Source organism: Rhipicephalus microplus, chromosome 7, assembly GCF_043290135.1.
Source record: "Rhipicephalus microplus isolate Deutch F79 chromosome 7, USDA_Rmic, whole genome shotgun sequence".
Classification (NCBI taxonomy): domain Eukaryota; kingdom Metazoa; phylum Arthropoda; class Arachnida; order Ixodida; family Ixodidae; genus Rhipicephalus; species Rhipicephalus microplus.
The window spans coordinates 12,582,586-12,596,472 of NC_134706.1; the positions used below are offsets into that span (position 1 = coordinate 12,582,586).

Genomic DNA, 13,887 nt, shown 5'->3' on the forward strand with positions numbered 1-13,887 from the left:
CCGCTAGGCGCGCACTATGCCACTGTGGCATGTACACCATGATGAGTGCATTTCTTGCCCTTACAATCATCATCATCATCTGCCTGACTACATCCACTGCAGGACAAAAGCCTCTCCCATGTTCCGCCAGTCAACTCGGTCCTGTGCTTGCTGCTGCCATTTCATACCCGCAAGCTTCCTAATCTCATCTGCCATCTTAACTTTCTGTCTCGCCCTCACCTTTAGCATCGCCATACCCTAAACTTCAGTCAAATATATCAACAACAAAAATGTTATTTACAAAAGTTAAGTGAATAATAAATAATGAAGTTGGATATCTAAAACTAGTACTCACTAGTGACAATCATTCAATGTAAGAGGAACAGACTCAACCAGCAAGCTAGGTAATTCTGATTTTAGGCAACATTTCTTGGTGTGATAAATGCATAAACCTCAATCCATGCACTTATTCCGATTCAATCTGTTGAAGCGGTGAACTTGTTGTGCATAATGTTTTGGTCTTTCACAGCACATGCTACCATGAGTCAACACTGCCAAGTTACATGCAGTAAAACTTCACATGAAAGAACTTCAAGGGGCTTTGAGGGAAAAAGTCTGTTAAGAAGAAAGTTCGGTGAACTGAAACAGCTATGCTGAAACTCGTTATCAGAAGCTAATGAAAATACCAGTTGCTCAAATTAAATTTGAACCCTTTAATCTACAAGGCTGCTTATATGAATGTGAATTTCTGCTTATTTAGCATGTTCTGAAAAACATAGTAATTGTTTGCGACACTTGTACACTTAGAACTGCAGTGATTACACACCGAGTCATTGTGTCCAAGCTTCCATAAACCTTCTCCGGCACTACACTGCTAGGCAGCATAGATTTCACCTTTCCCAAGTACGCCAACATTTCTTTAGACTGAAACTCTCGGTGTTTCCTCCACAAAGGTTACGTCCTCCTGCTCCTCTTCTTCCCGAGATAGTGTGCTCGCTGCAGTCTCTTCGATAGACAGAGTGGTCCATGTGTCAATGCCAGAGTCACGGGTGACATATTCCTCAAAATGCAAACTGCTGTCTGTACCCAGTCTTCTAGAGGATTCTGATCAATATCACGTGATAGGCATTGGACCGTACTTTTGACGTGAGAGGCATTAGACGCACTAACTTTTACTGAACGGCATAAGCATTGGGTTGATGACACTTCAGCGGGGAATTCAAATAAGTTCACCCAACTAACTATACTATATCAAAGCGGACGGTTGGGCCAGTTGGTGATACATGATCTAAGTGTAATACGCAGTAGAAAACCCGGACGGGAAAAAGACAAGGACTGCGCCTGTCCTTGTCTTCTTTCCGTCCGTTTTTTCTACGGCGTAGTACACTTAGATAACTATACTATAGTTTGTCTAACCGGTGTTCCTTCAAGTGGTACTTTGCTGTACTGAGTACCAACATTCTTTCGGTCACACTTTGGGCAGAACGGCTTACCTAAATCACACAGCACATGCAAGAAATGCATTAGCACTCACCATACAACTCGGTAGGCCCGACAGAATTTAAATACTTAAATGAGAAAGATTGCATACCCAGTGCAGCCACAAGTGCGGGGGCAGAGACCTCTATTGGGCAACTAACTTTTTACTCTCCATCTTGTCTAAACGTTGTGAGAAAATAAATTTTAATTTCAGGTTGTCTTAATTCTAGGGTTTCAGACACCAACATCATGACATGATAACGGGGCACATTGTCATCAGGGACTCCGGATTAATTTCGAACAGCTGGAAGTTCTTTAAAGTGCACCTAAATCTGAATACACACACGTGTTTTTGCATTTCCCTCCTGCTGATGTGCAGTCATCATGGCTGGCAATCACGCCCGTGCCCTTATGCACCAATGCTGCAGATGCTAGGCGACTATGACAGGCATGCGTTAAAGAAATTAAGTTCGGCAAAGATTCTTGACAACATCTGCAGTAGATAAACTTCTGCCTAACCTTTCACTAATTCTTTGGTTATCTACAGCCTTTGCTGCCCATACCCAGAGATGGCGCTTTTTTTTTGAGGTTACAGCCAAAGCACAATACACTCAAATGTCCAACGATTTTGCATCTTACACAAAAATAAGTTCGTTATCTCCAAATATTCGTTATAAAGGTATATGCCTAAAACTGTATCTAGTACAAGAGTATTCTTCATTTGCTTTGTTATAACCGATATTTTGTTTATTTGGGTTCATTACATCCAGGTTTAAGGTGTATCTGTGGAGCGTCATTCCAGTAACTACATGTATTACTAAGATCAAAATGGTAAGCTTAGGCAAATATTTGAGCGCTCAGACTATTCAAACAAATATTACAGCATTCACTTCAACAAGAATTTCGGTTATTTGAAGCTTCGCAGCATTTAGAGTGAACAAATAGATGTGTATTTCACCACATGTGAGACACCCGGAAAAATGTTTTCACTATAGCATGGGGTCGCTACGCCGTGAAACCAGTTATCCAAGTGATATCTGCACTGCCACAAAGCCACACTTCAAGGTTAAACACACTTATGTTCACCGCAAACTTTATAAAATTTAAAAGCGTGGTATACGGGCTTATTTGCACTATGCATAGTCAAATTTAAAATGCAACATGTTCTACCACTTATAATTTGTACTCTGCTGCTGTTCAGTAAATGATGATGAATTATGGTCATTTCTGCAGCCCTTCCCTTTGTAGCTGGTGAACGGTGTCACCAGACCGTGGCCTATTCTTTCTACTGTTCAATGTTGCTTACACCTCACTTCAGACCAAAAGTGTAACATTCGAATATGCCTAGTTCCAATACTTAAAAACATGGTGACATTTAGTTGAATCATAATGAAAAGGATCATTTTTCTTTAAAACATGTGATAGTCAAACTAATCAATCAGAAATGATTTAATAAAATCATTGCTTGCTCTTTTCTACAAAATGCCCTAAGTGTGCAGTAGGCAAGCTTACCTTACAGATGAAGGCAACCACAGGAGCACTGTCAGGGTCATCTTGCGAACATCTTCGAGGCCTTTTGGCTGCAAACCAGTCACAGTCATAACCAAGAAATTTTCAGAAGTTTTGTCAAACAGCAAAAAAAAAAGTGAGAGAGAGAGAGGAAGCACTTTGAGCAATTACCTCGATCCCAACGTTAAAAAATGAGATCCAATTCTAATGGAATAGTAATGTTTAATATTCTAATCTGACACAATGCCATGGGCAAGACAAAGAAGTAGTGGAGTAAGCACACGTTTTGACCTCCTAGGATTCTTAACATGCACCCAACATATAATTACAAAAGTGTTCTTGCACTGCACGCCCTATTCGAATAAAGCCACAGCTGCCGGGAGTCGAACCAACAACTCTGTTCTCAGCAGCTGATTGCCGTCGTAACTGAGCCACCGTGGCAGGTGAAAGTTCCTGCAGAACACTTGTCACAAACTGTTGCTAGATTTCTATACACAAGGTGATGACGTATATGAAAGTATCCACATAAAACTTGCACCAGGTTACATGGTTAGCACAGTGGACGAGCTGAACTTTTCGGCTTTGCATTACGCTAGGAAAGCACAGCAAACCATGTCTATTTACCTAAACAGATTTGGTATGCCAAGATGTAATGCAATAGAAAAGTCAATGCTCAATCACTTCTCGTCACTACCGGTAATACAGCACCCCGTTTCAGCTCTGTGCAAGAACCAAAATGTACGTAACCCTCACCAAGCATATATGATCAATGCACTTGAATCAGTTCAGCATCATGCCACAAGATTCATCCATTTTTCATATTTATATAACGTCAGAATTTTACTCTTGAAGAATCACATTTGTCATTTCTCGCTTTCAGTCCCCATGTTGCCATGGTATCTCCTTTTTCCAAATTCTTTTAGAGCTCACTAAACTGCCCACCTTGCATCACGCCATCATCCTCATGCACGTCACGTTACCCGTGCTCGAAAGTGAGCCGTAACATTTCAAGCCTCTATTTTCCTTGGGCTGCCAGAAATGGGAACCACCTGCCTTAATGTGCTGCTGTCGTAACAAGTCATTCTGAATTTCTGGACATTGTGTAAACATGTACCACACCCTAGCACCTGATCTAATTGCATGCTAATCACCCCTTATGTAATACCCCTCACGAGGTCTTTCAGGTAATATAATGAACTTAAATCTCCTACAGCTTTAAATTATGATCGACTGTCTGCAACGTGTCAAGTTTGCACATTATTCTAAAGGTACTAAATACTACAATTCAAGCAATAATAAGAATCAATATACTGCTTCAAGTGAGCTTTACTAATTATCTCTAGTTAGTATCTCACTAAATACTTAAATTACTCTGCAGCCAATCATGTTATTCGAAGGCTCAAATTGCAGTGTGATATGCCTTTGGTTGTATTCGTTTCGAGCAAATAAAAATAATAATAATTTCTACAATGTTCTTTGAATGTGGCACGACAACCAAGTAGAACCTAGCAGTTCCACCCACCACAGAAGTTGTTGGCTGCGATCACATGCAGCACGTAGAGGTCAAGTAAGGACATGGTGGTAACGCAGAAGTTTCTATTTATCCTATGCGTGACGGTATCCTGCTGTGTTTTGGCAAACCCTACAAAAACATGATGTGGGAATCAAATTTTGCCCATATGTATGGACGTTGGGTCGCAAGGGGATATCTCAGCTTTCATATCATGTGGTCAGCTTTAAACAGTTTTGCGTTCTAAGTTCTATGACAATGATGTCACAGGACACAATAGTTTGTAAAAATGTAGCTATAATTGCAATAAACGCGTGTGAGATGGCGTAATGCATATCTGTGACATCCTCCAAAATTTATGCATCCCCCAGTGTGTTTATTTTTTATTTTTTTAACAATGTAAAATAAATGAGGTTCATTAATACGGTGTGGTGGAGCATTTTGCGCAAAGTGAAAAAGAGCGTTGGGGAATGCCCCGGCAGCAGAAAATGAACTCACCACCATTTTCATCTGATTCCGACGAATCTAGGGCTTCGTCTGGGAACAAAGGAACGTAGACAACCTCCATGCAGTTGTCCGAAAACACCTTGTCCGAAGGGTTTCGCTTGGCTGCACGCAGAAACAAAACGAGACAATATTTTTTTTAGTGGCAACTTCAGGCAGAACAGAACCGTGTTGTTTTCGATGCATATGCAAGAGCTATGACAGAAATGGCAAACTTAGACTAAATCAAGTGAATGTTTTTGTTATGATAGTGAATAGACATCATAAGCCAACACTGGCTGACGATGAACAGTAAGAAGAAGCAATGGCCAGTATTAGCAATAGTTTAGCCAACGTAAACCAATCCAAACCAGCCTCAGCATTACGCTAGGGCATACGTTAGGCCAGGACACCACTAATAATGAATCATCAAAGGTGGTCGCTAACACATGCTCTCGCACACAAAATGTGTCATCAAAGCTAACAACAGTTTATGGACCTAACTGTAAGCACAAATTGCACTTTGTCCACATAAAAAGCACGCAAGCAAGAAACCTCCTTGAATTCATCGAATGAAGCAAAGGGTTGCAGCAGAGGTCTAAAACATGAAACTTTGATCATAAGAACGTAAGAAGTTTTAAAACGTACTTATCGTTATATTCTGCAGCATCATGAATCCTTTGGTCATTTCAAATAGCTGCTCCTGCAAACATAAGATATGAAGATTCAGGGAGAAATATATGTGCATATACACTGTTTCAGCGACAATTAAAAACAGACAAACATTGAAGATGCTTTCGTCGCTGAATGAAAGTCTTGTTCACAGTGAGGATCAAGGCCTTTTAATTGTGTTGATGCACATTTCCAATAAGCAGGTTTATGCTGAACTCTTGACTTTGTATGCAGATTTATCACCTTGAGGAACAACCGGGCAAGTCAATTTAGCAGATCAAAGGGTTGGTCAGGGCAATGATATTTAGCATGCAGTCTGAAAACACCACAACTGTCTTTATAGTTTGAATAATACGTGTAAAGTGCTTTAAGAAAACAAATAGGAAAGCAGGAAAGATGTTTGATACCAGTTGTCAGTATGATCTGATGTCACAGGCTCACTTCATTGTATATATCTTGTGGGGGTGCTGACAACGCTTGTAAAGTTGTTTGCACCGCGTGGCACGTGTGTTTCGCACAGAAACCGTATTTTGGGGTCACAACTATTTAGCGGTAGGTGGCGTGTTCGCCAGCGTAGATCACCGCTGTCATCATCATGGTTGTTAGAGCAGTAGCGCTGACGGTGACCCCTGGCGGCAGGCAAGCCTTGGTGGGGCAGAGAGAGTTGAACGAATCTCTTTGGCTGGTGGCGTTTGGTGTGAACGGTTGTCTCTCGCGGTGGGTCTGCCATGGACGGCACCGCGGGCCGCCTATATATATCGTATATCGTTCTATATATCGTCTTTCTAAATTAGTAAAATGTGTGTTTGGCTTGGTGGCGCTCGCAAGATGGCGCTCGCTCGTCATTTCGAGACCCCACACTGGATGCCCAACGTGGAGCTCTTGGAGCGTCGGACGACAGTTTTTGCGGTTCGGTAAAACCTTTGCTAGAGCCGGGGTCGACCGATGGCGTTTCTAAAAGTAATTAAACAAATGTCTGTTGTTTGGCTCATTCCGACTGTGTCTGCTACGTCCGTTCACTCCAAGAGCGTGGTGCTCTCGCTCGCCGTTTCGAGGCCTCACAATCTGTAAACATAGCAATATGATTAACACTTCATTCCACAGTGTGTGTGTTTCATAATTCTGAAGATGCAAGAAACAAGATAACACTGAAGTTTCAAAAAGAGGATTGAATGGCACCTCAAAACGGTATAACTGAAAGAACAAAGTCAAACTAGATCAGTGGGACAGAGGAATCGTACTAACCTGGGTCAGTAAGTATGTTGGCACACCATCTTTTGTATGTGCATCATTCCTTAGCCTTGTTATATTGTAATAAATTAATTTTGCACCATGGCAGAGCAAACATAATTCTCTTTGCCACTGCCTTTTTAGCTCAATTTAGCAAGAATCACCAAGGCAAGAATGAACACAATAATTTGATTGTTATCTAAGATGGCTTCCTAACACCTGGCTTAAATAAAAGAAAAGCTTTCACCATCAAATTATGCTGCCATCTTTAGTAATGCAGTAAGTTATTGTACGAGATCAAACTAAACGCTGCGTCCTGCTAAAGTGTTTTCTACAACTAAATCGACATTCCAATCTCTATACAGTACACACTAGTAGCACTAATTGTTGATGCAAAATTTCAAATGTTGCCTGAATGTCAAGTGCCAAATGTTGCTGCAATGTTAGGGGGCAATGTGTGCTGCTAGATAACTGCACGGAACTTAAGAGTTACTGTATATGCCCTAAAGGTAGCATATAACCAGTAACTCTAGGGAACCTGCTTTATGAAGGCCATCTTTTGGGCGAGCCGGAACAATTTAACAGGCGAGCAACAAAGAGCATCAGCTGTTACCATGTTGGCTGGGCCGTGGATGAAGAATTCTGGTATACCGATGTCTTGCACCGTCAAAGCCAGCCCTGCGGTGACAAATGTATGCAAGCTACAATGCAATATGCTGCAAATGTTTCCAGATGAAGGAAAGTAACAAACTTGCGTAACATACCGTTAGCTGGTTTCAGTCGTGTACGTTTTGATGGGGGAGGTCAAGAAAAAAAATAACACTTACCAGGGAGCCCTCCGATGTTCTTCCATTTATTGTGGGTGAAGAAGAGGTGCTCCAATTTGGACAGCTTCATTCTGAGCAAATTAAAGCATGTTGTTGTTGTTGTTGAAAAAACGCTCACGACAGCCCACACGACAACGCAAGCGCTCACGACAGCCGGTGTCACACTTACTTGTGTTCGGTCGCCAGCCTCTGCGTACCCTCTCCACAGTTGAAAAGGTATCTGTAACGATAAAATGTGCCCCAGTTTCATTCGCTTTCAGCACTTCGACGTGCATCTACACTTCGCCGTCTGGTCGCGTTATTCCGGGCTCTAACTATCGCCAGCCACAAAAGGTAAGCGGCACCCTCATACTGCATGCGAGGACAACGAAACAAATAATTACCGATAGCTGATTAAATGTGGCCCTCACTAAAACAGAGCACGAGCGGCCGATTTCCGCACCTTTCATTTAACATCAAAGCGCACAATCTTTTGTTAAGTTTTAATTGACCGTTGAGCCACCGATCAAGCGTACATCAAGCACAAAGGTGAACTAGCTGAACAAAGTAGTCGATTTTCTCGAAGCGATCAAAAATGTTGCGAAGTTGGGTCACACAGCGCCCTTGATTTGAGCAACGTCCACGACTTACCTCCCTTGATCGGTACTGACATAAAGAGATTGGGGGTTTGCCGGTCCCCCGTTGCCCAGGACCCACAGCGATATTTCGGACGGCCTAGGCTTTGGCTTGTTGGCATTCTTGGCCTTGGCGTTGATGCGCTGCGCTCTCAGCTGTATCGCAGCGGTCGGCACTTTCGGCATGCTTTCTATGATCTTGAGCAGTCGCTCGGTGGCATCCGCGTTTGACTTGCTATAGGCGCGGCTAAAAACTGCTCGGGGGCAGGAAAGGAGTCTTTGCACAAAGGCGAGCGAGGCCGTCATTTGAGATTTCGCGACTCGGTGCCATTCATCGGACGGTGCTGCATATGCCGCACTGCGTTACATGGGCGCCGCCATGTTGAATTGCCCGTAGCGCCCTCTCGCAATCAAACGGTTACAGATGCCGCCATTTCGCCTTTGACACGACGTTTTTGGTGCTTTTGCCGCCAAATTTTTGCGCACACCACCGTACAGAAACTACATCCTCCGCTCCCTCCGAGATTATGCCAATCATGACACGACAGCTTCAAAATGAAACGTTCCAAAAATGACTGGAAGCAGCATTTGATCTGCATCGACTCAAGCTTGCTTGAAAGCGGTCGGATCCGAATTAAAGGCGCTAATCCTCCCTAGACAGGATTTTTAATTCGCCATCAAAAGCGCACATCGTCACCGGTGCCTTCGGGCAATCCAAGAGGCCCATGATGCGGCGGGCAGGTACTCCCTGCCTGTTCCTACGTGGCAGTGGCCCGCAAGAGATTCGGGGTAAAAGCCAGCTCCTCTCCGTCGGTGCTCAATAAAGTTCGTCCGTCCGTCCGTTTATACATCCATCCATACATAGTCTAATTTGTGACTGGTCACCGAAAGGAAGGGTCGCTATAGGTTGATCATTCGTAGGCACCAATAACCGTACAAGACTCATTCGTGCTAATGGTTAGCACCACAAAGGTGTTGATGCTCTAGATACCATTACATGTGTCACCTAGCTCCCAGAAAACAATTGCACACACCCTTAGGGCAGCTTTCATGCTCAGTCGACTTGCCCGTGCACTTGTAGCGCAATGTCGTCAAGCATTGTTTAATATTTATTGACTGAGGAGCATTCTTGCGCTCATTATAATGGAAGCCTTGAGTGTTACAAGACACCCATTTTGAAAATGTCGTTTCTTCATCGCCACACCCCATCAGGCACTATGTTCGCGTTAGGAGATGCAACTTGTTTTTGCCAGTTCGGATGACTAAGTGGCCAGGACAGAGCAAAGTACCTCCTGCATATAGTCTGTATACATTCACTTCACATTAGTATACTGCATATATACGACTGAAACCGATCACATTGGCGAAGACACAATATTCGACGGACCATTCGAAGCTCCGTCTTACAGGAGCAACATTGAAACTATAATTTTGTTTTGTTTGAAGCTATATACAACCAAAAACAAAATGTACGTAAATGCATTTCGAAACTACGCTTTGGTTCTTTTTATGCAAAAAAAAAAAAACTGACGGCAGATCCACGAGGTGAATGATGATGAGATTGGGCGAAGCTCCTGGAAGTAATACCATAGACAACCTTTTTTTTTTATTTCTCTATGGTGATACCGTGAAATTTTCTTCCGTTAATTGGGGTTTGGCACTGCAGGAGACGCTGTGCGGACGTGCCTCGCATGAACTCCGGCCCGGTGGCCGACTATCGGCGGACGCGCTTTGTTATGGACTTGCTGTCAGTGGGCTGGTCTGCAGGAGGTTGCCCTGTACCTACGGACGCCACTCGTATAGGCAAGTTTGTCCCCGTTTTCGGAGTTTCCAAGATTTTCCTATCTACCCCGCGGTGGCAAGGCTAGGCCTATCTCCTAGGCCAAGCCTGGGCCGCGTTGTTGACCTAGTTTGCCATGGGGCAGCTGCGTACTACGTCTGCCGCAGGTCCGGATGGGGTTACTAATAAAATGCTGAGAAACCTAGATTTCAAATCGGTCGGGGCGATGGCTGACTTGATAAATGAGTATTGGGTGGCCGGGGAGATCCCAGCACAATGAAAGCATGCTAGGATTATATTTATTCCTAAACCTGGCAAGAAACTCTGCTTGGAAAACCTGCACCCTATATCGCTGACATCATGCGTGGGCAAATTGATGGAGCACGTGGTTCTCAACAGGCTTTAGAATCATGCAGAGGACAAGGTCATTTTCCCCAACTATGATAGGTTTCAGGGCCAATGTGTCCACAGGATGTCATGATACAGTTGAAACATGATGTAGTCGATCCCGGGCATGGCACGGGCACCAAAGCTGTATTGGGGCTTGACCTGAATAAAGCTTTCGACAGTGTTTCGCATGAGGCAATATTGAATAACCTATCGGAAATTGGCCCAGGGGTCAGGACATTCCGCTACATCAGATCATTCTTGGAGGGCCGAACCGCAGAAATTTCAATAGGAGATATCAAATCGGACTCATTCGCGTTGGGAGGCAAAGGGATCGCCTCAGGGTTCTGTTTTGTCGCCGTTCCTGTTTAACCTCGCCTTAGTTAAAATATTACCGAGGCTGGAGGAGATACCGGGACTCAAACACACATTTTATGCAGATGATATTACTCTATGGGTAACCAGGGTTAGTGTCGCGCATCTGGAAGAAACACTACAACAGGCAGTTAATATTGTCGAAGAGTTGGCAGGGGAGGCGGGACTTTCATGCTTTCAGCCCAAGTCCGAGCTCTTTGTGGTTCGGGACAAACCCAGAGGGCTACATGCAAGGCACTATATTCCGCCACCACCATTAGAGGTAAAGGTAGGGGGTAGGCCGGTAGCTGAAGCTCAAACGATTAAAATTCTTGGCCTATATCTGCAAACTAACAGGAAGAATAGGGTGGCCCTTGAAAAACTTAAGACCACGGTTAATGCTACTGTCAGGCTTATCAGAAGAATTGCTAACCATAAGAGTGGGGTTAAAGAAAAAGAACTCTGTAAGCTGGTACAGGCATTTGTGCTCAACAGGATTACTTACGCGACACCTTATTTGAAGTTGGATGCTGCAGAAAAAGGCAAGGTCGAGGCTATGATCCGGCAAGCTTACAAGGCAGCGCTTGGGTTGCCTAATAACGCGCCTACAGAAAGGCTGTTAAAACTAGGGGTACACAACACCCTGGATGAATTATGGGAGGCGCATCTGGTGATGCAGCACGCTAGCCTTTCGACAACCAAATCGGGCAGGATCATATTGGAAAGGATAGGCATCGGAGCAGAGGCTCCCACTGGGGACACTAAAATTCAGGTGCGGCGAGAGTTACATAAGGCCCTGTACATAAATGCCCAAAAATATGCATCCGATTCACCATACGCAGCGCAGGCAGGTAAGAGCCAGAGCTTTACACGTTGAGTACGGCGAGTACAAAGCGGCAGTCTATACAGATGTTGCGGAATATAAGGACAAAGACGCTTTTGTGATTGTGGCAGTGGACAGGCGGGGACGCTTGGTCGCCTCTGGATCGGTCAAAACCCGCTCCTCAGAAACTGCAGAAGAAGCGGCAATAGCGCTAGCTATAACTAATTCGCGGTCGGATCTGATTTTCAGTGATTCAAAGACAGCCATCCCAAATCTGGCGAGGGGCAGAATATCGGCGACCGCTGCACGATTTCTGCATAGGGCCACGGGACGAGAAATGAGAGAAATAGAAATTGTCTGGGTACCAGCACACTCTGGGAACCCTGGCAACGAGGCGGCCCATCTGAATGCTCGAGGCTTTGTCAGCCGGGTAGGTGAGCCGCCAGTTCCGGGGAGGTCCGCGAGAGATGGGCTGGTGTCCTTTGATGACATAACGAATCATTATAAACTAGAGTGGAGGTTTTATCCGCCCCCGCACAAGCGGTTGACTAAGGCGCAGGAATGCGTCTGGAGAAAACTGCAGAGGCGATCTTTCCCCAACCCTTACGTGTTGAACAAAATGTACCCGGAGGAGATAAAGCCGCAATGCAAATGGTATCAGGCTGTGGCAACATATGATCACATACTTTGGGAATGTAGCATATTGCCGCCGCCGGTGGATATTATGCGTGATCCCTCTCTTGAGCACTGGGAGGCCGTGTTGACCAGCTCAGACCCAGTCGTCCAGTTAAGGGTCGTGGAGTGGGCCACACAGGTCGCCGCCAACCTTGGGTTGATGGCCATCTAACACGGAATCATCCGCAGTTGCTTTCTGACGAAATAAAGTTTTACCATCCATCCATCCATCTTCCGTTAATTCGCCCGATAAAAAAAAACAACAACAAAAAAAAACCAGGCTTCTTTCGTTAAGCAGCTGGCGTCTTCTTTTTGTTTTGCTTTAGAAACATCTGGCGTCTTTTTGTTTTGCTTTTAGAAAACATCTGAAGTCTTTCGTTGGTTTATTTTATCAATCAACGGCGTCTTGAACAAAAATTTTTTATTGTTTAATCACGCACAGGAGAAATCTCACCAGGCACTACCTTGGAGGTAAACAATGGCTGCTACTGGGAATGAGAGACAGCAGAAGTCGGCTTTTAACACTTCTACTAACGTTTCCTACTGGAACATGCCAATGGCTGCTATTGGGGAATGAGACAGGAGCATTCGGCTTTTAGTTAACGCGCACGCCGCGAACTTTTTATTGTTCAACAAAGCACAGGAGAAATCTCCCACCAGTGCCACCTTGCAGGTCAAAATGTAACACTTGTTACACACTACGACTACGAGGGACGAACGGGTGCCGCTTTAAAGAGCTTCGCCCCTAAAATGGAACATATTTGACAACAAATAAGTAGATAATCGATCACATCGTAATTACGGTTCATTGATGAAACTTGCACAAAATGGCATATTTTATAATTTTCTTGATTGAAATACAATAATAATCGGCCTGGAATGAAGCATAAATTTGATAGTTTCAGGCAGACCCTCATAATTAATGCCTGAATGGGTTAAGTGCTAGGGGACACATTAGAGTGAAGTCCACAGGAGTCGAAATTTTCAAAATTTTAAGGAACAGTTAAATTACAGCCTGCTTTAGTCCACACCTATATATTGGTGTCCTGGCATATTGTAAATGCAATACATTTACAAACAGTAAATTTGCGTTCAAGGACTCCCAAATAACCTTTGACGATGCTGAGAACTAGCGCCTTATTCCCTCCTGACAATTTTCATCTTGTCGGCACAATTACTGATGCCGCGATCTGTTCACATGACATCACGAGGAAATAAGCTCTCAAGATGTTCATATATAAGAAACATTAGTAGTGAATCGTCTCCTAACCTGCTTTGCCATGCAGTCACACGCCTGTTCTGCATTGTCTCTCGCAACTATTGTGCGCGGTCAACCGATTTCACTTCATTTTGTGCATTTCTGAATGCTTATCGAAGAACAATATGTAGCCAAAAAGTGCAAAACCATGATAGGCTCAACGCTTAGTTGTCACATTGTCTATCTCATATGAAGACATAAGTGGCAAGTAGGAGATATTACCTGTAGAAAGGGTAGTGAAGGCACGAGAGAAACTACCACCTCGTCGAAGTATGAGTGGTTTAGGGATGCCACACACAGGACACAA

The 13,887-nt window shown here is 44.0% G+C and overlaps 1 protein-coding gene across 4 annotated transcripts in view; it reads right to left on the reverse strand.

Moving 5' to 3' along the window:
* Window positions 1–12,505, reverse strand: part of RNaseZ (ribonuclease Z) — a 42,275-nt gene extending 29,770 nt beyond the window's left edge. Inside the window, exons 1-7 of one of the 4 annotated variants that reach the window (XM_075868672.1) lie at window positions 12,334–12,505; window positions 7,855–7,909; window positions 7,690–7,760; window positions 7,476–7,540; window positions 5,609–5,663; window positions 4,976–5,086; window positions 2,971–3,038 (exon numbers count right to left, since the gene is read on the reverse strand). In XM_075868672.1, coding sequence (XP_075724787.1) covers window positions 2,971–3,038; window positions 4,976–5,086; window positions 5,609–5,663; window positions 7,476–7,540; window positions 7,690–7,760; window positions 7,855–7,909; window positions 12,334–12,490 — 582 coding nt within the window. In that variant the 5' untranslated portion in view covers window positions 12,491–12,505. Of the gene's footprint in view, window positions 1–2,970; window positions 3,039–4,975; window positions 5,087–5,608; window positions 5,664–7,475; window positions 7,541–7,689; window positions 7,761–7,854; window positions 7,910–8,319; window positions 8,694–12,333 lie in introns of those variants that run through there. The other 3 variants (XM_075868671.1, XM_037430465.2, XM_075868673.1) reach the window with 3 other exon arrangements.
* Between the last annotated feature and the right edge of the window lie 1,382 nt (window positions 12,506–13,887).